General features: G+C 41.9%; 1 protein-coding gene across 1 annotated transcript in view; it reads left to right on the forward strand.

Moving 5' to 3' along the window:
* Positions 1-25,715, forward strand: part of LOC132820895 (coiled-coil domain-containing protein 122-like) — a 42,464-nt gene extending 16,749 nt beyond the window's left edge. Inside the window, exon 4 of the mRNA XM_060833252.1 lies at positions 25,566-25,715. Coding sequence (XP_060689235.1) covers positions 25,566-25,715 — 150 coding nt within the window. The remainder of the gene's footprint in view (positions 1-25,565) is intronic.
* Positions 25,716-26,704: the final 989 nt, after the last annotated feature.

A 26,704-nucleotide genomic window follows, 5' to 3' on the forward strand; every position in this document is an offset into this window, starting at 1 on the left:
AAAGAGAATTAAAATATGATCATTAAGTCCTACCATTAAACTTGACAGGAATTCCATATTCACAGAGTTTCACTATTCTCCCTGCAACTCCTTCCCCAATTTGCAGTAATTATTGGAGCTATTTACCCGAAAAACCCAAATAGGATGTAGTATTAAACTTAACAACTTAAATCAGATTACTTTGTAAACTTCATTAAAACAAGCACTCAAATTAAACATAAATTGAAATAATATTTTCTGAATTTGGCCTCTTGAGTATTAGCAATAATCCTTAACATATTTTTTACAAAAATCATTAATGTGTCAAACAAACCATCAGCACAAGTGTAGTAGCAGAATAAGCTCCCCACTAATTAGAATCATACCTAATGCAATGAAAAAAGATTTGTAGTTGTCAGAGACTAATTATCTCTGGCCTAGGACATTACTGCAGGTCTTTCTTTGTAGTGTTCTGAATCCAGTCATCTTCAGCTGCATCTTCAGTTTCATCTCTCCATCATTAGGTCAGAAATAAGGATATTCATTGATAACTGTAAAGTGCTGAGTACCACTACCGATTCCTCGGATATTGAAGCAATCCATGCCCACATTCACCAGTTTTTTGGCTGACAAATGGAACTTTCATTCACACAACATAAGTGCTAGGGAGTGACCATTTCTAACAATCATCTCCACTTAATGTTAATCAACATTGCCACTCACTGTACCATCAGCTTAAGTAGCAGGTCAGAGGCCAGGAACTCTGTCGTAAGTAAATTTGTTTTGAATTTTCCCAATACTTTCTACCATCAGGAATTTGATTGTCCACTTGCCTGGATGAGGGCAGGTCTATCAGCACTTGAGCTCAACACAATCCAAACATCAAAATACCGTAAACTTTCACACCCTGGAAAGGGTTTAAATGTTTTAGCAGGGTCAGAGATGGGGGTAAAAGAGGGGGTGGTGTGGCATTGCTTGTCAAAGATAGTATTACAGCGGTGGAAAGGACGATGGAGGAAGACTTGCCATGTGAGGTAGTTTGGGCTGAGGTTAGAAATAGGAAAGGTGAGGTCACCCTGTTAGGAGTTTTCTACAGGCCTCCCAATAGTCCGAGAGAAGTAGAGGAAAGTATTGCGAGGATGATTCAGGAGAAGAGTGAAAGTAGCAGGGTGGTTGTTATGGGGGACTTTAACTTCCCAGATATTGACTGGGAAAGCTATAGCTCGAGTTCGTTAGATAGGTCGATGTTTGTCCAATGTGTGCAGGAGGGTTTCCTGACACAATATGTAGACAGGCCAACAAGAGGTGAGGCTATACTGGATTTGGTTCTAGGTAATGAACCAGGCCAGGTGTTAGACTTGGACATAGGTGAGCACTTCGGGGACAGTGACCACAACTCGGTGACTTTTACTTTAGTGATGGAGAGGGATAAGTGTGCACTGCAGGGTAAGAGTTATAGCTGGGGGCTGGGAAATTATGATGCGGTGAGGCATGACTTAGGATGCGTGGATTGGAAAAATAGGCTTCAAGGGAAGAACACAAATGATATGTGGTGATTGTTCAAGGAACAGCTATTGGGTGTCCTTGATAAGTATGTACCAGTCAGGCAGGGAGTAATGGGTCTTGTGAGGGAGCCGTGGTTTAATAAGGAATTGGAATCCCTTGTGAAAGGGAAGAGGGCGGCCTATGTAAAGATGAGGCGTGAAGGTTCAGTCGGGGCGATTGAGAGTTATAAGGTAGCCGGGAAGGATCTAAAGAGCAAGCTAAGAGCAGCGAGAAGGGGACATGAAAAGTCCCTAGTTGGTAGGATTAGGGAAAACCCAAAGGCTTTCTATAGGTATGTCAGGAATAAAAGGATGACTTGGGTAGGTATCGGTCCAGTCAAGGATAGTAGTGGGAAGTTGTGCGTAGAGGCGGAGGAGATTGGAGAGACACTAAATCAATACTTTTCGTCAGTATTCACTCAGGAACAGGACACTATTGCTGATGTGAATATTGAATCACACGTGATTAGAATGGATGACCTTGAGGTATGTAGGGAAGAGGTCTGGGGAATACTGGAAAGGATGAAAATAGATAAGTCCCCTGGGCCTGATGGCATTTATCCTAGGATCCTCTGGGAAGTTAGGGAGGAGATAGCAGAGCCATTGGCCTTGATTTTTATGTCATCATTGTCTACGGGAATAGTGCCAGAAGACTGGAGGATAGCGAATGTGGTCCCCTTGTTCAAGAAGGGGAGTAGGGATAGCCCGAGTAACTATAGGCCAGTGAGTCTCACTTCTGTTGTGGGCAAAGTCTTAGAGAGAATTGTAAGGGATAGGATTTATGAACATCTGGATAAGAATAATGTGATCAAGGATAGTCAGCATGGTTTTGTGAAGGGCAGGTCGTGCCTCACAAACCTTATTGAGTTCTTTGAAAAGGTGACTAAGGAGGTGGACGAGGGTAAAGCAGTAGATGTGGTGTATATGGATTTTAGCAAGGCGTTCGATAAGGTACCCCATGGTAGGCTAATGCAAGAACTACGGAGGTATGGCATTGAGGGTGCATTAGAGGTTTGGATTAGGAATTGGCTGGCTGGAAGGAGACAGAGGGTAGTAGTTGATGGAATAGGTTCATCTTGGAGTGCAGTTACTAGCGGTGTTTCACAAGGGTCTGTTTTGGGACCATTGCTGTTTGTCATCTTTATAAATGATCTAGAGGAGGGGCTTGAAAGCTGGGTGAGCAAGTTTGCGGATGACACGAAAGTCGGTGGAGTTATGGATAGCGAAGAAGGATCTTGCAGGTTACAGCGGGATGTAGATAAGCTGCAGAGCTGGGCAGAAAGGTGGCAAATGGAGTTCAATGTAGCTAAGTGTGAAGTCATTCACTTTGGTAGGAGTAACAAGAAGATGGATTACTGGGCTAATGGTAGGCTACTTGGTAGTGTGGATGAGCAGAGGGATCTTGGTGTCCATGCACACAGATCTCTGAAAGTTGCCACCCAGGTAAATAGTGCTGTGAAGAAGGCATATGGTGTACTGGGCTTTATTGGTAGAGGAATTGAGTTCCGGAGTCCTGAGGTCATGTTGCAGTTGTATAAGACTCTGGTGCGGCCTCATCTGGAGTATTGTGTGCAGTTTTGGTCGCCGTACTATAGGAAGGATGTGGAGGCATTGGAACGAGTGCAGAGGAGGTTTACCAGGATGTTGCCTGGCATGGTAGGAAGATCGTATGAGGAAAGGCTGAGGCACTTGGGGCTGTTCTCATTGGAGAAAAGAAGGTTTAGGGGAAATTTGATAGAGGTGTACAAGATGATTAGGGGTTTAGATAGGGTTGACCATGAGAACCTATTTCCACATATGGAGTCAGATATTACGAGGGGGCATAGCTTTAAATTAAGGGGTGGTAGGTATAGGACAGATGTTAGGGGTAGATTCTTTACTCAGCGGGTTGTGAGTTCATGGAATGCCCTGCCAGTAGCAGTGGTGAACTCTCCCTCTTTATGGTCATTTAAGCGGGCATTGGATAAGCATATGGAGGTTATTGGGCTAGTGTAGGTTAGGTAGACTTTGGTTGGCGCAACATCGAGGGCTGAAGGGCCTGTACTGCGCTGTATTTTTCTATATGTTCTATTAGAGAGCCATTTTTAAAAAAAATTTATGTATTATTGAAAATATTTTACTCTTTTACAAGAAGCGTTATGAAACTACAAAAATTCAAAGAAGCAGAAATAATACCATGTTATTACATTATTAACATTAACAATAAACTACCTACTACTCTACGAAATATAATCATCTCATATTTACTTAACCCAAGTTAAAATAAACTCAGATGAAAAGAAATAGAATTAAACTAAATTACAATCCAATTAAACTAAATTACACTACACTATTCCATTCGCTGCACCTCCACCTAAGCTCCCATCCGCGGGAGCAACAGTTATTATACCCATATTTACTAGACCTCCTCCCCTTGTGGCCCCCGGGCCACCATACACAGTCCTCATGGTGATATGAAGGCCCTAATCAGTACCACTGATAGGTCCATGTCTATGTAATTTAGAAAGGGCCGTTATGTCTTACAAAATGGCACTGTTCCATGGTGCACCATTCTCATCAGATAATCTTGGGGGATGTGCTCCATCACAAGTCTGCACCACCCCGCAAGACCTAGAGGTTTTTCTGATATCCAGTTCATTAGAATGTTCTTCCTTGCACAGTTTGTAAGAATATTAAATAACTGCTTCCTGTGTTCATCCAGAGAGGACAGATTCGGCAATCCCAAAAGAAGGGATACCGGATCCGCCTTAACTTCAATTCACAAGATCTTCTCCAGCTCATTCAGTATGGCACCCCAGTATCCATGAATCTTGTAGCAGGACCAAAAGCAATGTGTAAGGGTGCCTATGCTGATTTTACACTTGAGACATCCTGGAGAAGAACCTTTCTTAAACTTTGCTAACCCCTCTGGTGCCATTTGGTCCCTGTGAAGGATTTTCAATTGCATAGCTTGTGCTTTATTGCATGTTGAAGTTTTCTTTACATTTTCCCATATATCCTCCCATGTTTCCAATGAAATTTCTTTCCCCAACTCCTGATTCCAGATCCCATGGAGTCTCTCCATATTGCCCAATGCTCCCCCTCTGCAGATGGTATATGGTACTAACCAAGAGAGCGCCCCACATCGGAGCACTCTTCTCTCTGTGTCCCGCTTGTAGAAATGAGCCAAGAGCGAGGTCTTCTTCTGTATATAATCACTAACTTGAAAGTATCGGAAAAGGTCCCTATTAGGAATCCCGTATATAGAACATAGAACATAGAAAAATACAGCGCAGTACAGGCCCTTTGGCCCTCGATGTTGCGCCGATCCAAGCCCACCTAACCTACACTAGCCCACTTTCCTCCTTATGCCTATCCAATGCCCGTTTAAATGCCCATAAAGCGGGAGAGTCCACCACTGTTACTGGCAGGGCATTCCATGAACTCACGACTCGCTGAGTAAAGAATCTACCCCTAACATCTGTCCCAAACCTACCACCCCTTAATTTAAAACTATGCCTCCTCGTAATATCTGACTCCGTACGTGGAAATAGGTTCTCATGGTCAACCCTATCTAAACCCCTAATCACCTTGTACACCTCTATCAAGTCACCCCTAAACCTTCTTTTCTCCAATGAAAACAGCTCCAAGTGCCTCAGCCTTTCCTCATATGATCTTCCTACCATACCAGACAACATCCTGGTAAACCTCCTCTGCACCTGTTCCAGTGCCTCCACATCCTTCCTATAGTATGGCGACCAAAACTGCACACAATACTCCAGATGCAGCTGCACCAGAGTCTTATACAACTGCAACATGACCTCAGGACTCCGGAACTCAATTCCTCTACCAATAAAAGCCAGTACACCATATGCCTTCTTCACAGCGCTATTTACCTGGGTGCCAACTTTCAGAGATCTGTGTACATGGACACCAAGATCCCTCTGCTCATCCACACTACCAAGTATCCGACCATTAGCCCAGTAATCCATCTTCTTGTTACTCTTACCAAAGTGAATCACTTCACACTTAGTTACATTGAACTCCATTAGCCACCTTTCTGCCCAGCTCTGCAGCTTATCTATATCCCGCTGTAACCTGCCACATCCTTCCTCACTGTCAACAACTCCACCGACTTTCATATCATCCGCAAACTTGCTCACCTAACCTTCTAGCCCCTCCTCCAGGTCATTTATAAAAATGACAAACAGCAATGGTCCCAAAACAGATCCTTGCGGAATACTGCTGTTAACTGCACTCCAAGTTGAACCTTTACCATCAACTACTACCTTTACCATCAACTACTACCCTCTTTCTTCTTCCAGCCAGCCAATTCCTAATCCAAACCTCTAACTCACCCTCAATGCCATACCTCCGTATTTTTTGCAGTAGCCTATCATGGGGAACCTTATCAAACGCTTTACTAAAATCCATATACACCACATCTACCGCTTTACCCTCATCCACCTCCTTAGTCACCTTTTCAAAGAATTCAATAAGGTTTGTGAGGCACGACCTGTCCTTCACAAAAGTATAACCCCATTAATCTCAAAACACACTTTTATAAATTGCAAAGAAACAAAACAACTTTTGTGTAGAATCCAAAACACCATTGATTTGATCCTCACACCAGAGTCCTTGTGCTTAATACCTTGGTAAGTTTAACCCACCTGCAGCTTCAGCTAGAACTCCAGATAGCTTCTATCTGGAGACACGACATTCCTTTTCGGAGTTTTTACTTCCAGTGTTTCTGGTCTACGACTGACTCTTAGCTCTTCACCCCATGGTAATCTAATTCACTATTTCGATCATTCCTTTCTCAGGAGCACTGCTGTATAAACCATCCTATTCCAAGTTCTTTACAGGATTAACTATACCCAAAGAAACTAAAAGCTTCTCTAATTCAGCTAAAGTGTTTCCCTTAAAAACACTTTAAGGGAAAAAAATTCCAGAACTCCCTAATAAGCATTTGAGGCCCCATTATTTATTATGCTGGGTCACAAGCATAAAATAAAACTCAGAAGTGCACAAAACCTGTTCGCTGAAAGCCAGGCTTAAAAAAAAATGTTTTTAAAGAAATTGCCATGAAAGCAGAAATGCTTACAAGTTAATTATTAGCTTCAAACACACAGGAAAACCACTAGTTACTAATTACTAAACCAACAATTACTATAAAAATTATAGATGGAAATCCCACAGTTTACGTCAGAATATGAGCTTCAATGTCTGATTTATTATCTGGCATATGGCATTCTGGTTTTCTCAGCTAACCTATGTTCATTGAATCCAATTCACAAGAGAAGCATCAGAGTAATTTCATTTACACTAGACTGGCCTGTACATAACGGAGAAGTTTATGACCTCTTTAAGTTCTTTTATCAGTGAATCCTCCCAAATCATCACAGGGACATCTGCCAGCTCTGCCACTATACACTACAAAATATCAATCAAACGAAAGATGCATCATGGGAGATTTTACCATTTATCACCCAGACATAAAAAATGTCTGCAGTTTGGCCAGTCATTATCAATCAGATCAATAGAAATGGAAATCAGTTCAGTTTCTGTAAAAATAACTGATCTGCAATAGCAGTTTTACACCCCTGTGGCATGTTGTAAATCTATGCTAATATTTGCGTAGTGTAAAGGGAGCAGAGCCTGAACCAGGCACCGAACGAAAAGAAGCAAAATAGAAATTGATGAAACACACAGCAGGTCTATTAGCATTTGTAAAGAGAAAATACAGGTTAATTGTTCAGATATAACCCTTCAGGGTGCAAAACACTTACTGAATGGCAGGAAACCCATGAATCCTTTATTTTGTGGCATTGCATACAGATTGCTAAATCAGACTAAACGGCAATTGTATTGGTAACTGGGGAGGGAGTTAATGGTTTCCTTGTAAAAATAAGTTGTTCAAATTTTGAGAAGGCTGCAAAGGTTAAATCATATCTGAAGGATGCAGCTGAATCTTTTTAGAAAATAATTAATGTGATACACAAGGGATTCCCACTTGATGATATTCTGTTCTTTCTAGCAGCATTGTGCTTGACTCTTTTACCTTGTTCACCTTCACTACATTCTGCTTCCTTTTTCATGTTTAATCATGCATTAGTTTCAAGTAGCTGTGGCGTGTTACATTTTGGGATGAAAAATGAAGAGAGACGATAGGAAATAAAGGATAAAATTTCAAAGTGGCTTCAGCGGCACAGAAACAGGAGACATACGTGTGTAAATCAATGACTATGCAGAACAAGTTGAGAAATTGCTTACAGGATCCTGGGATTTCTAATTAAAGTCATGAAATACAAAATATTTTTGGAGTAGAAATAGGCCATTCAACACATTCGTGATCTGATCTGATAATCCTCAGGCAAATAAGTTATTCTGAACCTTTGTAAAACTTTGCTTTGGTCTCATTTGGAAAGTTGGTTGCAATGCTAAACAGTCTGTTCTGCTACAGTGTGTGCTTCTTCAACATGAATTGGTTTTTAACACAGTTAAAGAATTTAGACCATTATTTGTAGAATGTGAACCTTTCTAAACTGTATTAGCTATAATGCAATTCTGGTCCCATTAGTTTAAATGGCACCAACTATTGTGTGCTTTTCTTGTAACGTGAGATCACACTAGAACGGAACTATTGCATTTATATCAGAACCGACTGTAGGGGCTTGAACAATGTGTGCTATGGCAAGTAATCTGGGAGAATCACATATGAAGTCAGGTGTGTCCTTTCTTGAAATTGAGAGCAACTCATTGCATTTTCCAACATGAGTTTGGGAGTCGAAACATGATTTTACCAAGGGAATAGCAAGATGCCTACTGACAGATTTATTGCTGGTTAACAGCCTCATTAGCAATGAATCTCGTCTTTTCACATGCAACTTCCTATTTTACCACTTACTTCAAAGAAACTAATCATCAACAATTCCCATCATGATAGTCAAGGCAAGTACCTGGCAACCTGGCACCCTGGAATATATTCCTTTACACCCAATGACAATATCACATTCCAAGGCATTTGCTGTACTCATCCCCCATGCATTGATGCTGGCATCTCATATCTGCCAGCCTCTCAGGATCTTTATAACACCTTTCTGATCCCTAGGACACTTTTGCACTGTAAAGTTGGACTTCAACGAGCTGGTGCAAGGGCTATTTGCATGCAGTCACAGAATTGTAATGGGGCAAAAGAAGGCCATTCACACCCATTATTAGGGTGGCACGGTGGCTCAGTGGTTAGCATTGCTGCCTCACAAAACCAGGAACCTGGATTCGAATCCAGCCTTGGGCGACTGTCTGTGTGGAGTTTGCACATTCTTCCTGTGTCTGCATGGGTTTCCTCCAGGTGCTCATGTTTCCTCCCACAATCCAAACATGTGTAGGTTAGGTGAATTAACTGTGCTAAATTGCCCATAGTGTTCAGGAATGTTTAGGTTAGGTGCACAAGTCAGGCATAAATATAGGATAGGGGAATGGTGTGGGTGGGTTAATTGTCGGAGGGCCGGCGTGGGCTTTTTTGGGCTAAAGGGCCTGTTTCCACACTGTAGGGATTCTATGGACTTCTGTGCTTGCACCAGTTTTTCCAATGAGCTTCATTACTTAGTGCAGTACACCTGCTTTTACCCACATCCTTGCACACTATTTCCTTCAAAATAATTATCCAATGCCCTCTTGAAATGAATCTGCCTCTACCACGCTTGCAGGCAATGAGATCTATATCCTAACTGCTGAATGAAAATGTTTTTTTTTCTCACATTACCCTTGCTTCTTTCCACATAACTTTAAATTTATGTTCTACCATTTTAGTTTCTTGTGGGGGGGGGGGGGGGGGGGGGGGGGGAGGTGTCAGCTCTATCTACTCTATCCAGCCTACTCATGCTTTGTAAACTTGTATCAAATCTCTTGTTAGACTTCTCTCCAGGGAGAATAGTCTCAACCACTTCAATTTATCCTCATAAACAAAATTTCTCATTCCTAGAATCATTCTTGTGAATAACTGACAGGTACCCAGCTCACAAATGGCAAATTTGCACTGCCATTTAGCAAAGATGCAAAGCTAGGATTCTTGTCATAGTTGTCACCAATCCTCAGTCATATCAAGGGAGGCAGTCTTCGGTCAGGGAATCCAGGTCGAGTATGTCAAGAGTTGCCTCTAATTTTGGTCTGAAGACGTGGAATAGTGGATAAGGAGCCAAATATTGTGCATCCCATCATCAGATTTGGCTCTTTCTGCCCTACTTGGACTATTATTTCCTGAAATGAAAGGCAGGGATTGAGTGAAATGAGGGTATGTGGTACAACTTTTGGTACTGGTGATTTTGAGGTCAAGGTGATAAGATGTCCTAAACAAGTGAGTAGACAGTGCAGAAGCCATGCAGGATTAGGAGGGAGGACCTTGGTGGGAGATGGATGCAGTAGCACAGATGGAATGAGAGTGAAGTAACAGCAAGAAGATTGTGTCATTTATCCTGGCAAGTGGACAAAGTCATTGGTCTTCTTCCTTCATTGCTAAGACTGCAATAACTCAGATAACAACTTCAGACCAGTCTTACAGGGTCTGATGGAAGGGAATCCTCTGTCAGTCCTAGAGTACTGTTCCTGTTCTGCACCATCCTGTCCACCTGGACTCCCAGGTGCCTGTTTGCAAAGAGGGGCACTAATTTGCCCCTGTTTGCCACACCCATCACAAATGTTGGGCTATTCCGAACTGACGGCCCTTTTAAAGATAATAAAAAGTAACTTGCAAGGAGATTTGAGAAGGCTGTTTAAAATCATGACTTGTCTGAACAATATAGATTGAGAGATACTGTTTTATTTAAAATTTTTAAAGTACATATCTTTATGAAAGCAACTATTTTTATTAATAGCTGCATATTAGAGACATTATAACCACTTGACTCAGTCAATCAAACTCATGAACTTACAGAACCCCAATATGTTTACAATACCTTGTAGAATCGTTCCTCCAACCTATAATGGAAGCTCATGTTCTCATGTCAGAAACCATCTATTGAAATTGCAAGCAGTCAAGCTTTTTTTTTTGTAATTTAACGTGCTTGGAAATTTAAATACCATGACAGCTTGACAGTGGCAATGAGTTTATCTACTTGTTACTCACATTCATTCCTACTTTTAACAATCAGAAAATGAATCTTTTCTTTGCAAAATGCCACCTCATCTTTCCAAAAGGAACTCCTGTACTCATCCAAAAGGTTCACCTACCTCGTCAAATGATTCCTGCTGCTTTAGACCCCTTGCACAAATGACTAAAGTCCACAAGGAGTATTTTATAGAGCCATAGAGTCATACAAGTTGGAAACAGGCCATGTGGTCCAACCAGTCCATGCCAACTATGTTCCCAAACTAAACTAGTGCCATCTGTCTGCACTTGGCCCATACCGCTCCAAACTTTTCCTATTCGTGAACTTACCCAAATGTCTTTAAAACATTATAACTGTACCTGCATCCACAACTTTCACTGGCAGTTCATTCCACACATGAACCACTCTGTGTGTAAAACAAAAGTTGTCCTTTATGTTCTTTTTAAATCTTTCTCATCTCACAATTAAAATATGTCCCCTAGTTTTAAAATTCCCCACTCTAGGTGAAGGACCCTTGTCACTCACATTATCTATGCCCCTCGTGATTTTATACACCTCAATAAAGTCACCCTTCAACTCCTACGCTCCAGTGAAATAAGTTCCAACCTTTCCAGTCTATTTTTATTTCTCAAACTCTCCATTCCCAGCAACATCCTGGTAAATCTTTACCAAATCCTCTCTGGTTTAATAGTATCCTTCCTATAACAGGGCAACCAAATCTGCACATAGTACTCCAGAAGAGTCCCTACCAACATCCTGTACAATCTCAACATGACATCCGAACTCCCAGACTCAAAAGGTCTGAGCAGTGAAGGCAAGCATGCTAACCGTGTTCTTAACTAACCCATCTACCTGTGACGCAAATTTTGAAGAATGAAATTTGATCTGTTTGAAAGAAATTGCACTTCTTTATCCATCTCTGTGAACCACAGATGTTCAAACTGCTACTGGGAACATATTTAAATTTATGGCCTATGTGTAAAAACTGGAAGATATAGAACTACTTAGACATTTTCTGGGTTGAGAAGGTTATTACCATGTGGTCTTTTGGAAATTAGGTCGATAGTATTATGAATGCTGATCTACCTGCTAATTTCAGAATGTCAAACAAATTTGGAAGAAAATGAGAAGAGTTTATTAAAGGATAGGAGACTGAGTTTATTGTCTTTGGCTTTGAAATGACTTTAGGGACTTTTGTGCTCGTTGTTGCCTAGCAGCCATTCTTGGTTGGATTTCTGTTACCATACACCTAGGTGCTCACAAGGTTGAAAACCCAAGACACTTCTCTCAGTATAAATTGTTAGAAGCCTGCTTAAATATGCTAAATACTTCCAAACATCAGTATTTCTGAGTATCTTATGGACGCTGAAAGCTGAACTGTGACTGCTAGATATGACTCTAATTAGTGCAGAGTTTTGCCTCTGATTCCCACTTACTCCAGTTTTGCCAGCTTGACTTTATCCTATTTCTATGGAAAAGGCATAGACAGGGCAATTTTTCTCATTATTGGGTAGATGCACCATTGTAGCTGAACTGAACAATTTGGCTAAGGACACACCAATTCCAAAGCATGAATCATCAGTGTCATTTCCAGAATGTTGTCAGGACTTATATCCTATGCAATATCCAGACTCTGCAGCCAGTTATAGAGTCATAGAGATGTACAGCATGGAAACAGACCCTTTGGTCCAACCCGTCCATGCCGACCAGATATCCCAACCCAATCTAGTCCCACCTGCCAGCACCTGGCCCATAGCCCTCCAAACCCTTCCTATTCATATACCCATCCAAATGCCTCTTAAATGTTGCAATTGTACCAGCCTCCACCACATCCTCTGGCAGCTTATTCCATACATGTACCACCCTCTGCGTGAAAATGTTGCTCCTTAGGTCTCTTTTATATCTCTCACCCTAAACCTATGCCCTCTAGTTCTGGACTCCCCGATCCCAGGGAAAAGACTTTGCCTATTTATCCTATCCATGCCCCTCATAATTTTGTAAACCTCTATAAGGTCACTCCTCAGCCTCCCACGCTCCAGGGAAAACAGTCCCAGCCTGTTCAGCCTCTCCCTGTAGCTCAAATCCTCCAACTCTGGCAAAATCCTTGTAAATCTTTTCTGAACCCTTTCAAGTTTCACAACATCTTTCCGATAGGAAGGAGACCAGAATTGCATGCAATATTCCAAAAGTGGCCTGACCAATGTCCTGTACAGCCGCAATATGACCTCCCAACTCCTATACTCAATACTCTAACCAATAAAGGAAAGCATACCAAACACCTTCTTCACTATCCTATCTACCTGCGACTCCACTTTCAAAGAGCTATGAACCTGCACTCCAAGGTCTCTTTATTCAGCAACACTCCCTTGGACCTTACCATTACGTGTATAAGTCCTGCTAAGATTTGCTTTCCCAAAATGCAGCACCTCGCATTTATCTGAGTTAAACTCCATCAGCCACTTCTCAGCCCATTGGCCCATCTGGTCCAGATCCCGTTGTAATCTGAGGTAATCCTCTTTGCTGTCCACTAGACCTCCAAATTTGGTGTCATCTGCAAACTTACTAACTGTACCTCTTATGCTCGCATCCAAATCATTTATGTAAATGACAAAAAGTATAGGGCCCAGCGCCGATCCTTGTGGCACTCCACTGGTCAAAGGCCTCCAGTCTGAAAAACAACCCTCCACCACCACCCTCTGTCTTCTACCTTTGAGCCAGTTCTGTATCTAAATGGCTAGTTTTCCCTGTATTCCGAGAGATCTAACCTTGCTAACCAGTCTCCCATGGGGAACCTTGTCGAACACCTTACTGATGTCCATATAGATCACATCTACTGCTCTGCTGTCTTCAATCTTCTTTGTTACTTCTTCAAAAAACTCAAGTTTGTAAGACATGATTTCCCACGCACAAAGCCATGTTGACTGTCCCTAATCAGTCCTTGCCTTTCCAAATACATGTACATCCTGCCCCTCAGGATTCCCTCCAACAACTTTACCACACCAAGGTTAGGCTCACCGGTCTATAGTTCCCTGGCTTGTCTTTATCGCCCTTCTTAAACAGTGGCACCACGTTTGCCAACCTCCAGTCTTCCGGCACCTCACCTGTGACTATTGATGATACAAATATCTCAGCAAGAGGCCCAGCAATCACTTCTCTAGCTTCCCGCAGAGTTCTCGGTTACACCTGATCAGGTCCTGGAGATTTATCCACTTTTAACCGTTTCAAGACATCCAGCACTTCCTCCTCTGTAATCTGGACATTTTGAAAGATGTCACCATCTATTTCCCTACAGTCTATATCTTCCATATTCTTTTCCACAGTGAATACTGATGCAAAATATTCATTTAGTATCTCCCCCATTTTCTGTGGCTCCACACAAAGGCCGCCTTGCTGATCTTTGAGGGGCCCTATTCTCTCCCTAGTTACTCTTTTGTCCTTAACATGTTTGTAAAAAACCATTTGGATTCTCCTTAATTCTATTTGTCAAAGCTATCTCAAGTCCCCTTTTTGCCCTTCTGATTTCCCTCTTAAGTATACTCCTACTTTCTTTCTACTCTTCTAAGGATTCACTCAATCTATCCTCTCTATACCTGACATATGCTTCCTTCTTTTTCTGAACCAAACCCTCAATTTCTTTAGTCATCCAGCATTCCCTATACCTACCAGTCTTCCCTTTCACCCTGACAGGAACATACTTTCTCTGGACACTTGTTATCTCATTTCTGAAGGCTTCCCATTTTCCAGCCGTCCCTTTACCTGCGAACATCTGCCTCCAATCAGCTTTTGAAAGTTCTTGCCTAATACCGTCAAAATTGGCCTTTCTCCAATTTAGAACTTCATCTTTTAGATCTGGTCTATCCTTTTCCATCGCTATTTTAAAACGAATAGAATTATGGTCACTGGCCCCAAAGTGCTCCCCCACTGACACCTCAGTCACCTGCCAAGCCTTATTTTCCAAGAGTAGGTCAAGATTCTTGATATTACATGGAATGAATCGAATTGGCTGAAGACTGGCATTTGTGATGCTGAGTGCCTCAGGAGGATTATCCATTTAGCACCTCTGGCTGAAGATTTTTGCAAATGTTTCAGATTGGTCGCTTGCACAAATGTGCCTCGTTTTTCCATTATTGTGAATGGAGATATTTGTGAAAATCTCAGTTCCTGTTAATTGTTTAATTGTCCAACATTCACAACTAGATATGGCAGGACTGCAGAGCTTAGATCTGATCTATCTGTTGTGAAATCATTTAGCTCTGGCTGTAATATGTGGTTTCGAATGTTTAGTATGCATGTAGTCCTGTTTTGTAGCTTTACTTAGTTTAGATTAGATTCCCTACAGTGTGGAAACAGGCCCTTCGGCCCAACACTTCCACACCGACTTTCCGAAGAGCAGCCCACCCATACCCATTCCCCTACATTTACCCCTGCACCTAACACTATGGGCAATTTAGCATGGCCAATTTACCTCACCTGCGCATCTTTGGACTGCGGGAAGAAACCCATGCAGACACGGGAAGAATGTGCAAACTCCACACAGTTGCCCAAGGCGGGAATTTAACCCTGGTCCCTGGCGCTGTGAGACAGCAGTGCTAACCACTGAGCCACCGTGCCACCCATTCACAACTCATTTGGTGCCAATTTATCTGGTGCAAATTGGCTTCTTTTTAATGTTCATTCATGGGATGTAGACTTCCTAGGCCAGCAGCTATTGCCTAACCTCAAATGCCCAGAAGGAAATTAAGAGTCAGCCTGGAGCTACATATGGGCCAGCCCCGACCAGAACAGGTGAGGATGGTAAATTTCTTTCCCTAAAGGATATTAATGAACCAGATGGATTTTTATGACAACCAATAGTGCTACATGGTCACCAACAACCTAATTAAATCAAATTTCCCTATCTGCCTTGTTGGGTTTCAAATCCATAGCCTGACAGCATTAGCTTGGGATTTTGGATTACTAGAGTCGAAAAGAGTGCCACTAGAAAAGTACAGCAGTTCAGGCAGCATCTAAGAAACAGGAGAGTCAATGTTTTGGGCATAGGCCAATTGTCGACTCTCCCGCTCCTCAGATGCTGCCTGACCTGCAGTGCTTTTCCAGCACCACCCTTTTCAACTCTGACTCCAGCATCTGCAATCCTCACTTTCTCCTAGTTCTGGATTACTCATCCAGTGATGTTGTCACTACCCCTTTCTTACTTTACAGCAGTGACAGTAGTTCAAAAGGTATATCATTGCTCTAAAACACAGAATGGCTGCCAGAGGAGTGGAGGACAGCCAATGTTGTACTATTTTTCAAGGAGGCCAGCAAAGATAAACTAGGAAGTTACAAACTGGTGGTTCTAATATCTGTGGTATGGAAAGGATTAATCTCAACTTGGAGAGGCAAGGATAAATCAAGGATAACAGCAGGCTTTGTAAGCAGAAAATAGTGACTAATAAATTGGATTGAATTTTTTCGGGAGGTGTCTAGATGTGTAGATGAAGGTCGTGCAGTTACTGTAGTCTACATTGACTTCAGGAAGGCTTTTGATAATTCCTTGCATGGTGAACTAGTTAAAAAGCGAAAGTGCCTTGGGATCATGGGCAATTTGTCAAATTGGATCCAAAATTGGCTTAGTGGCAGGAAGCAGAGAGTGATGGATGAAGGATGTTTTTGTGACTGGAAACCACAAGGTTCGGTGCTTGGTACTTTGCTGTTTAATCTGTACATTTGTGATCTAGAGTTGAATATATGAGATATGACCAGCAAGTTCGCAGAAGACATGAAAATTGGTTGTGTGGTAAATAGCAAGGACTCCTGGACGATATAGACATGTGGTCAGACTGAATGGTGGGAAATGGAATTTAATCCTGAAAAGTGTGAGCTGATGAATTTTGGGAGAACTAACAAGGCACATTGAATAGGACACTAGGAAGTCCAGTGTATCAGAAAGACCTGGTTATGCTTGCCCATGGATCTGTAAAGAGAGCAAAATAGCTAATTATCTCTCCCAACCCCACACCCCCTATTTATTTTTACCAGCGCCACTCTTTATCGACTCTGACCTCTAGCATCTGCAGTCCTCACTATCTCCTAGGTAAGGTGGTTCAGAAAGCATATGGGATACTTGCCTTTATTAGTCAAGACATTACATACAAGAGAAAGGGACTTACGGTGGAGTTATGTTGTCAGTGGTTTGGACGTTTCAACCAGTTTCTACAAAAACTCATTTTACTCAGGTACTATACTTGCGAGATGAACAAAATGGTCAGAGTCAACTTGCAATTCAACACTCCTGTTGGATCTATGATGGGTGTTTTTTGTCAAGCTCCCAGTAGTCAATTGGTTGCTGTTCAGTTTCCTAACCAGCCAGATTGGGGAACTGTTGGTGGAGACTATGGGCACAAGACTCCATGTTGTAATAAGCTGTTTAGGGTCATGACAATTTCCCCCGAGTCTGCCTGGGGAAGCCATATTGTTTCTGAGGTTTCAGGATGGGACCATCTGTAACTATCTTAACCCTCCCCTGCAACCCCTCTGCCCCACTCACCCACCCACCCATCTCCCCCAGTCATGTTTGTGGTATGTAAAGCTTAAGAGTGGCTTGCAAAAATCCTGTCTGCGTCTGGGTGTTTGGCCATTTATAGAGACTTAAGCAGTTCCCCCAGGGTGTAAATCCTATCTCCCCATGAAAACATCCATTGGTACCTCATCCTCGTTGGGCATCTGCCATATGCAGCAGTTCTCGGGTCGAGTGATAGATTGCATTTCCGCTTGAAATCCAAGCCCAGGATCTATTCCACCTCTGGGTGGAGGTTGACTAATATGGCCAGATGAAGGCAGGTAGTGTTGCTCAGTGCAAATCATAATTATTTGGTTTCTGACCCTTTCTGAAAGTGCCATATGAGTCTACTTAGGATAATCTTTTGCAGGTGCACCAGAACCTGTTGACAACTTGGGATAGGTTCAGGGTTGTATGAGAACTTCCAGCGTCCCATATGAACTTGATGTGGCATCCTCCAACCTTGCCTTCTTCCAAGGGACACCCTACACTATCCCATCTGACACTGCAGACCCATTTCAATGAGACTTGATACTGTCATGCAATAGGCCCTTGTGTTTGACTGGGAGTTCAGGTTACAAAGGGCTGCAGCATTCCCCACAGAGTTATCACCACGTCTCACAGGTCTATCTAGTTGCATGATAGGGTATCTCTCGTCTGTTCCCTGTGCTTGTTGGTGGGGTGCTTTGCACTCCCTGGCATATTGACCTACCTGATTATAATTGTAGCCCCTCCCCTGTGGCGGTGGGTCCTAACCTTTCCCTATGGGGGTAGGATATCTCTGTAGCTGCCATTTTCTATTTCCGTCTCCCCCTTCATTGCCCATACTGGGCCAGGGTTGGGATTTACCCTGACTCAGTTCATCTTTCCAGCCTTGCTAGACTTGACTATTTCTAACCCCGGTTCAAATCCTTTCTTTTTCCCATGCATGAGCCATTTGCCAGAGCATCCACAATTCTAGGTCTGTATCATTGGATGGGTCAAAATAATCACACATCTTCCTACTCTATTCAGTAGCATGTGAGACTAGGTCCTGTTCTGCACTTCAAGCAGGGTTCTGTCCAACTTCAGAAGACAGCAGTGAAATGAGTCCATAAGCATCTGGTGAATATGGTCGAGTGTTCCCTTTCTTTTGCCAGCAGTCATTTAGCCCTTCTATTGTGTCTGAACACAGCTAAAATTGCAGTTTTCTTGTCCTCAGCTTCTCCTCTGCCCATGTTTTCTGGATAGTGCAAAGCAGAGAGGACTGCAGAGGTCAAGCACATAAATGTTAGTTTGATTTCCTCAGGGTCTTCCAGCCCTTGCAAAAGTCTCTTTTGGTGGGAGTTATCAAAAAAATAAATAGAGGTACGAGGTGGATATGAAAGAGATTTTCTTTTGGCTATTTCTGCCATTTATGCCATCATGAATTGGGTGGTGTCGATGCTAGTCACAGTTCTCGGCAAATGACGGCTAGAGGGTTCATTGAGGCCAGAAAGGGCTCTATGCTTGGCTAGCACTGAAGTTCTTTGGGAAAGAGAAGTAGAGCTAAGGGTGTTGATGGTGATGGGAGTCCTGGGAGTAGGGGTTCCACTGGGAAGAGTAATTCTCAGCATACCAGCATGCTATCTCCTGTATGCTCTCTGCGGCCTCCTCTCCCCATTCCCACCCCACTAAGTCCACTGCATAGCTGTTATCCTCTTCTGCCCCTGGTCCTGAAAGCACACATTATCCCATTCTGGACTTCAAATTGGGACTTTAATCTATTAATTTCACTTTAGTATGTTGAGTGATCTGTAGTACGGGCTTTACTCTCTCGCTTTGCTTGACATCGAGACCTCCGCTTGCAAATTACAGCATTTCTCGGTTAGCTCAGTCGTGGCTTTTCTCGACTACATCACGAGCCACATATCATTCTGGCTGACTTCCGGGCAATTATCCTGACAAAACAGAGCTCATTGTTGAATAAAAACTCCACAGCATGTAGGGAAACGCAATCCAAAACTACAGCAAAACTTTTACAAATAGCCACCAGATGGCATATGAAGACTGTAAATTAGATGTTCTGTGCATGCACAAAGGTACAATCAACAAAACTTTGATTTGTATAACACCTTTTAATATTATAAAATGTCCCAAGTTATTTTGCAAGTACTTTATGAAACGACATTGGGCCAGAAAAGAAGATATTCAGTCAAATAATCAAAGATTTAGTCAAAATAATAAGTTTTAAGGAATGCCTTGAAGGAGAAAAATGAGGTAAAGTAAAGGAGAGACTTAGGCAAGAAATCGTAAATCTTCAAACCAAAATGTAACTCTGAAGATAGACAAGGAAGATCCAGTGGATGTAATGTACCTGGTCTTTCAGAAAGCCATCCATGCTTTCAAAACCAATCACAACATTGTCAACAAACCAGCAGATAAAGGAGGAGCCATCATCATTCAGAATAGAACAGACGACTGCAGGGAAGTATACCAACAACTAAACAATCAGGAACAATACAGGCAACGACTGGCCAATCTGACAAAAGAGCACACCTGTGAACTAAACACATTAATAAGGACTTTTGATCCAGTCCTTCAGAGTTCCCAACGTGCCCTCATCCCACATACTTCTTGCATAGGTGACTTCTACTGCCTTCCAAAGATACACAAAGCCAATACACCAAGACGTCCCATCATATCAGGCAATGGGACCCTGTGTGAGAACCTCTCTGTCTATGTCGAAGGCATCTTGAAAAAATACAAAACTTGCGGCCACACCTCCTCCCTTACTTCTCTCCAAGGCCCCAAGGGATCCTTCCATATCCGCCACAAATTCACCTGCACCTCCACACACATCAACTATTGCATCCGCTGCACCCGATGTGGCCTCCTCTATATTGGGGAGACGGGCCACCTACTTGCGGAACGTTTCAGAGAACACCTCTGGGACACCCGGACCAACCAACCCAACCACCCCATGGCTCAACACTTTAACTCCCCCTCCCATTCCACCAAGGACATGCAGGTCCTTGGACTCTTCCATCACCAGACCATAACAACACGACGGTTGGAGGAAGAGCACCTCACCTTCCACCTAGGAATCCTCCAACCACAAGGGATGAACTCAGATTTCTCCAGTTTCCTCATTTCCCCTCCCCCACCTTGTCTCAGTCGATTCCCTCGAACTCAGCACCGCCTTCCTAACCTGCAATCTTCTTCCTGACCTCTCCGCCCCCACCCCACTCCGGCCTATCACCCTCACCTTGACCTCCTTCCACCTATCGCATCTCCATCGCCCCTCCCCCAAATCCCTCCTCCCTACCTTTTATCTTAGCCTGCTGGACACACTTTCCTCATTCCTGAAGAAAGGCTTATGCCTGAAACGTCGAATCTCATGTTCCTTGGATGCTGCCTGACCTGCTGCGCTTTTCCAGCAACACATTTTCAGCACCAATATCTCAGGCACCATTTGCCACAGGCAGCCCAGGTCCACAAGCAATGATATTTGATGTGTGCCAGCCTCTCAAACCTCATGAACACATCTACAATCAATAGAGAATGCTTGTGTGTTTTAATGCTACGTCTTAGACTGCACTGGCAACTGTAATTGTAATGCTGCAGCAAGGATGCTCTGTGCTCAGGAACATATCTAACTCATGTATCTGCAGGCTCTTCACTCACTCTGTGCCTACCTGGATACTCAAAGCATCCCTGTCTTGAGCTGCCTTGCTTTTGTGTGCTCTGCCTCCTCAGCCAGAGCTACTAGGCTCTTGTTAGTTCTGTCAAGGTGTGCCATTTAGCTCTGAGATGTAGGCAGAAAGTTTGTCATGGTGGTCAGCAGGCCGCAGGAAAGTTGTAGAGGATAGCTTTCACTGAGGGGGTCCCAGTGCATTGAAAAGAGCAAATTCTGATACTAGTCCAGGGACACTGGAACACAGTCAGTCAGTCACCAGAGGTGGTCAGAGTCAAGATGCTCTCCACATCAGGGGTGAGGAGCCTGATACCAGACAGCCCACCACTTGGCTTGATTCCTACTGCCTTCTTGGGGGAGTTAAGAGTGAAGTAGATTGTATAGGAAATTAAATTGGATAACATGGCTGTTACTGTTGGTGCAGATGTGGAGATGTCCCAAGCAATTAGACCCGCAGCTCAAAGAGTATGTGGTGAATTGAATCGAATTGAATTAGCTTCGTTGTCACATGTATTCAAATGAGTAAAGTGAAAAGTTTATACATTGCTACTTACAGCACCATCTTAGGTCTCTAGCTACAAGCCTTAGTTGCAGAATATGACTCTGTGACCTTGTCATCCTATTTTGAGTCATAGAGTCATAGAGATGTACAGCATGTAAACAGATCCTTCAGTTGAACTCGTCCATGCTGACCAGACATCCTAACCTATTCACCCATATCCCTCTAAACACTGCCTATTCATATACCCAACCAGGTGCTTTCAAATGTTATAATTGTACCAGCCTCCACCACTTCCTCTGGCAGCTCATACCATACACGCACCACCCTCTGTGAGAAAAAGTTGCCCCTTAGATCCCTGTGCTGGAAAAGCACAGCAGGTCAGGCAGCATCCAAGAAGCAGGAGAATCAACTTTTTGGGCATAAGCCCTTCACTTTTTCCTAACATCCTTGTGAATCTTTTCTGAACCCTTTCAAGTTTCACAACACCCTTCAGATAGGAAGGAGAGCAGAATTGCTCACAATATTCCAAAAGCCGCAACATGATCTCCCAACTCCTATACTCCATGCTTTAACCAAAATAGGAAAGCAGATCAAATGACTTCTTCACTATCCTATCTATCTGTGACTCCATTTTCAATGAACTATGAACCTGTACTCCAAGGTGTCTTTGTTCAGCAACATTCCCCAGAGTCCTACCATTAAGTTTATAAGTCCTGCTCTGATTTGCCTTTCCAAAATGTAGCACCTCACGTTTATCTAAATTAAACTCCATCTGCCATCCTCAGCTCATTGACCCATCTGATCAAGATCCCATTGTACTCTGAGGTAATCTCCTTCATTGTCCACTACACCTCCAATTTTGGTGTCATCCGCAAACTGCTAATTATACTTCCTATGTTCACATCCAAATCATTTATATGTATAATGAAAAGCAGTGGACCCAACGCCGATCCTTGCTGCACACCACTAGTCACAGGCCTCCAGTCTGAAAGGCAACCCTCCACCACCACCCGCTAACTAGGCAACCATGAGGAACCTTGTCAAACACCTTACTGAAATTCATATAGATCACATCCACTGCTCTGCCCTCATCAGTCCTCTTTGTTACTTCTTCAAAAGATTCAGTCAAGTTAGTGATACATGATTTCCCATGTACAAAGCCATGTTGACTATCTTCCCCAATCAGTCCTTGCCTTTCTAAATACACATAAATCCTGTCCACAGAATTCCCTCCAACAACTTGCCCACCACCGATGTCAGGCTTACCGGTCTACATTTCTGTGGCTTTTCCTTACCACTTTTCTTAAATAGTGGCACTGTGTAAGCCAACCTCCAGTCTTCTGGCTCCTCATTTGTGACTGTGAATGACACAGATATCTCAGCAAAGGGCTCAACAATCACTTCCCCAGCTTTCACAGAGTTCTGGGGTACACCTGACCAGGCTCTGGGGATTTATGCACCTTTCTGCCTTTTAAGACATCCAGCACCACCTCCTCTGTAAGATGTCACCATCTATCTCCCCATATTCTATGTCTTCCATGTCCCTCTTCACAGTAAACACTGATACAAAATACTCATTTAGTATCTTCCCCATCTCCTGCAGTTCCACACATAGGCTGCCTTGCTGATCTTTGAGGGGCCCTATTCTCTCACTAGTTACCCTTTTGTCCTCCATGTAATTATAAAATCCCTTTGGATTCTCTTTAACCCTATTTTCCAAAGCTATCCTATGTCCTCTTTTTGCCCTTCTGATTTCTCTCTTAAGTATACTCCTACTGCCTTTCTATTCCTTTTTCCCAGGTTCTTTCACATTTACACTCCTTACAACCATCTACCAATCTATAACCCTCCTTTCCACATGCTTTCATTTAATTCCCTCCTCACTATCTTCCTCGCCGTCTGCCCTCTTTTTTCTTTCTCCTATTCTTATCCTTTCTCCACCTCTCATTTCTATTCCTTCATTCCCTCCACTACCTTTTATCCTTTTCACACCTTTTCCAGTTCCCCATCTGTTGGAAAAGATTTATTTAAAGAGGAGTTTTGAGTTATGTGTTCAACAGCACAAATCAATCTTTACTCCAAGCTCCTTACCAATGCAGCACAGGAGAGGTCTCTAGGACACTCTACCTATCCAATAAAGTACAGGATATTTATACATACCATGTCACAATGGTTACATGCAGTGTTGACATCGGTGCTTGCCATCTCCCCTCTAACGACACATGCAATTCTGTGAATACACAATCAATATTAGACAACTTTGTGGCCAACCTGAGATCTTCCCATCATCTTGTAATGTTTGCCAGACCCCCATCATCTATTCGTGGACTCTTACAATACATCTTATTGCAATACTGACTACTACGTTCCTTCTCCGATTTTGCCAGCTGCATCGTATACTTGCTGATTACTAAGGACTTTTCAAATTCTGTCTTGCAATTTATATTCCTCGCTAACCTTGTTACAGAAGATTTGAAGGGAAGTTAATTTCTACCAATTGTTATAAAGTTTGTAATAGCTCTAATAGAAAGATACTTGTAAAGTTGTACATAGTTACATCTAATACTACAATTCTGTGACAAAGCTGCCAATGTCAGGAGTGGCGCCCCTCTCCCACGAGTTTTAAAAGTCAAATAAACACAGTCTCTATGTCATTTGCACCTTCTTCTATGGGCATACTTTAAGATGGTTTAAAACTGAAGTTTGATGCCAGGCTGAACCTTGTTATGATTACTTTAAAAACTTTTCAGACTACCTTTTTCTAAATAAGATAGCATCTATTTAAATTTGATCTATAGGAATGAAATTCAATCACTTTTACAGCTTTACAGGTCATTAAAAGAATCTTATTTGTATTCATAAAGGTTCTACTGGGTATGATCTCTTTCTTAGCCTTGACATATAATTTTTTTCTGTCCTTCGAATATTCTTTAGACTGTTCAATTGTGAAGCAATGATTGTTTATTCTCACAATGTCATAATTACCCTGTTTCATAATTGTTTCTGCCCCTCTTGCTATGTTATTTGTCCCTTGGTACTCTTTTACATGATTATCTTATTTGTACTTTTTTTTTGTTCCGGTCTCCCTGCTGATGGAGTGAAAGCTCCTCTTTACTGCCTATTGCTATTTCTTGAAAGGAAATTCAGTTGAATTCCTTTAATATTAGTTGGTTGGTTGCATTTCAAGTTGTAACATATTCATATACGTGTATTTAATATGTAGTGACAATAACCTAAAAAATCTTGATTGGTGTAGGCTCAGGCTTTTCTTCTAATCTATACTAAATAACAAACTTTGAACTAGCTGGTACCAAAGCTTTTTATCAAGTTTTTCTAATGGGGGTTTATCAAAACTAGTATCTGCATCCAAGACTGACTGCCTACAAAAATCTAATTACATGTCCCTGTGTCTATTATATTAAAACTACTCTTACGTGCAAATATATGTTTCCACTCTAATATGTAATTATAATTATTTAAAAGGCCTCATCTAAGGTGGGTCAAGCTTTTCCTTTCTATTTCAGATTAAAAAGGTAATTTTGAATCTGACAGTTTCCATCTGAGCTAACCTTATCAGAAAAGTGGAGATTCACTGTCTGTATTCTAGCTCCATCTTACTCAGAGTTTGCTGTTATTCTCAAAGGCATTTTGTTATTTCTCTGTGAAGGCCATGATTTGAGCTATGTGAAATGCTACATCAAATACAATTTTCTTCAGCTATTTTGTTATAGTTTTTAAAAAAAAAACCACAAGCCGCCTATTTATTTCACCTTCAGCCAAGGGCAGCTACAACACCGTTCCTTACCAATTCTTTTCTTCCGCACCATGCTTTCTGCCTTTTGTTCACTCCATCCATTTCTTCCTTTTGCTCTGTTTTCTGTCTCCCTTCTTCCCTTCAACCTGCCCCACTCTGTTTCTTGTCTGCTGTGTCTCTACCACCTCCTGTCTTATTTTACTTTTTACATCAGCATGTGCCTCACAGGTTTTGCCCCTCCTGCTCCTTGCCTTTAGTCCCTTTTTCTCACTCTGTTACTCTCTTTCTTCCATCCTTCATCTATTTCCCTCATGTGTCTCATCTCCTGTTCCTCATATTTGTACCTTTGTTCCAATTCTTTCTTAATCCCTTACTTTGATCTAATTATTCCTGTACTTCATATGTATTTCACTTATCTGTAAACAGATTTCTCAAGAGTTTGGAAAGCATAATTATTGCTCTTGTTTTGGATCAATCTAAAAAAACATAATTTAATTTCTTAAGGTGCAGAAAAAAAGGTGTGAAGCCATACTTAAACGTTTATATTGTCAATTGAATAAAGTTCAGTCGAACAAACGGCAGTTGACATGGGACATACAACAGATGGAAAAAACTGCAGCACACCTGAGACAGTGTCTTGGAATTACAGAATAAATAACTCCCATCACTGAAAATCTGGAAGTTTTACTATATTGAACATATAAAATACAAGCAATAAATACTGTTAATATGTTTAAAACAATAAAGTTGTTGTTATGAATGAGGTTCAAAATGACAGAAGTTATACTAGGCAATGTTTGTAGCAAATAAAGCTCCTTTGTTGGTTACTTTAACAAAAATATTAACATAGTTTATGTTTTCTTTTTGGATAGAGGAATTTCACTGTGTATCAATGTATATGTTATTAATATTGCATGATGTAGTTTCAGTTTGGAAATGTTTCTAAAATTAAAGCAGAAAATTATTATGAAAATGAATTTGTTGGCAAGCTAGTTAAAACCTAACTTTGTTAAGTGCACCAGATCTTTAAAATGTTCTGATAGCAATGTTTTGGTGCTTTTGTGCAAACATTATTAGATTTTATTAACCTTGAGCTGACTTAATAAAGACTACTAACATTGTGTTTGGGTAAGGACCTCTTATTTCTTGCTAAAACATTTCAGTTTTAATGGTCTTCAAATAAAATATTTAAAGAACACATGGTTTACAATTTTAATAAACATTTGTCAAATCGTCTGTCTTATGTCAGTTTGAATTTCCTTTTATGTATCTGCCTGTCTTTCTTCTCTCCATTGCTTCACTACCTGTGTCTCTGCTTACTTGTTTTATATCTATGAGGAGAAGGTGAGGGCTGCAGATGCTGGAGATCAGAGCTGAAAATGTGTTGCTGGAAAAGCGCAGCAGGTCAGGCAGCATCCAAGGAACAGGAAATTCAACGTTTCGGGCATAAGCCCTTCATCAGGAAAGTTTATATCTGTTTTATGTTTTATATCTATACCCATCTCATCATTTTATGCATGTCAGGTGATAGGTATGGACTATGTTATATAAAATAGCAAGTAAAGGAGATGCATTCTGGGTGAACTTTGTCATAATTGTAACCAACTGGGCCTCATAGAATGCATTGACTGGCGCTGTTAACC

The sequence above is a fragment of the Hemiscyllium ocellatum genome, chromosome 12 (assembly GCF_020745735.1).
Source record: "Hemiscyllium ocellatum isolate sHemOce1 chromosome 12, sHemOce1.pat.X.cur, whole genome shotgun sequence".
Lineage (NCBI taxonomy): Eukaryota > Metazoa > Chordata > Chondrichthyes > Orectolobiformes > Hemiscylliidae > Hemiscyllium > Hemiscyllium ocellatum.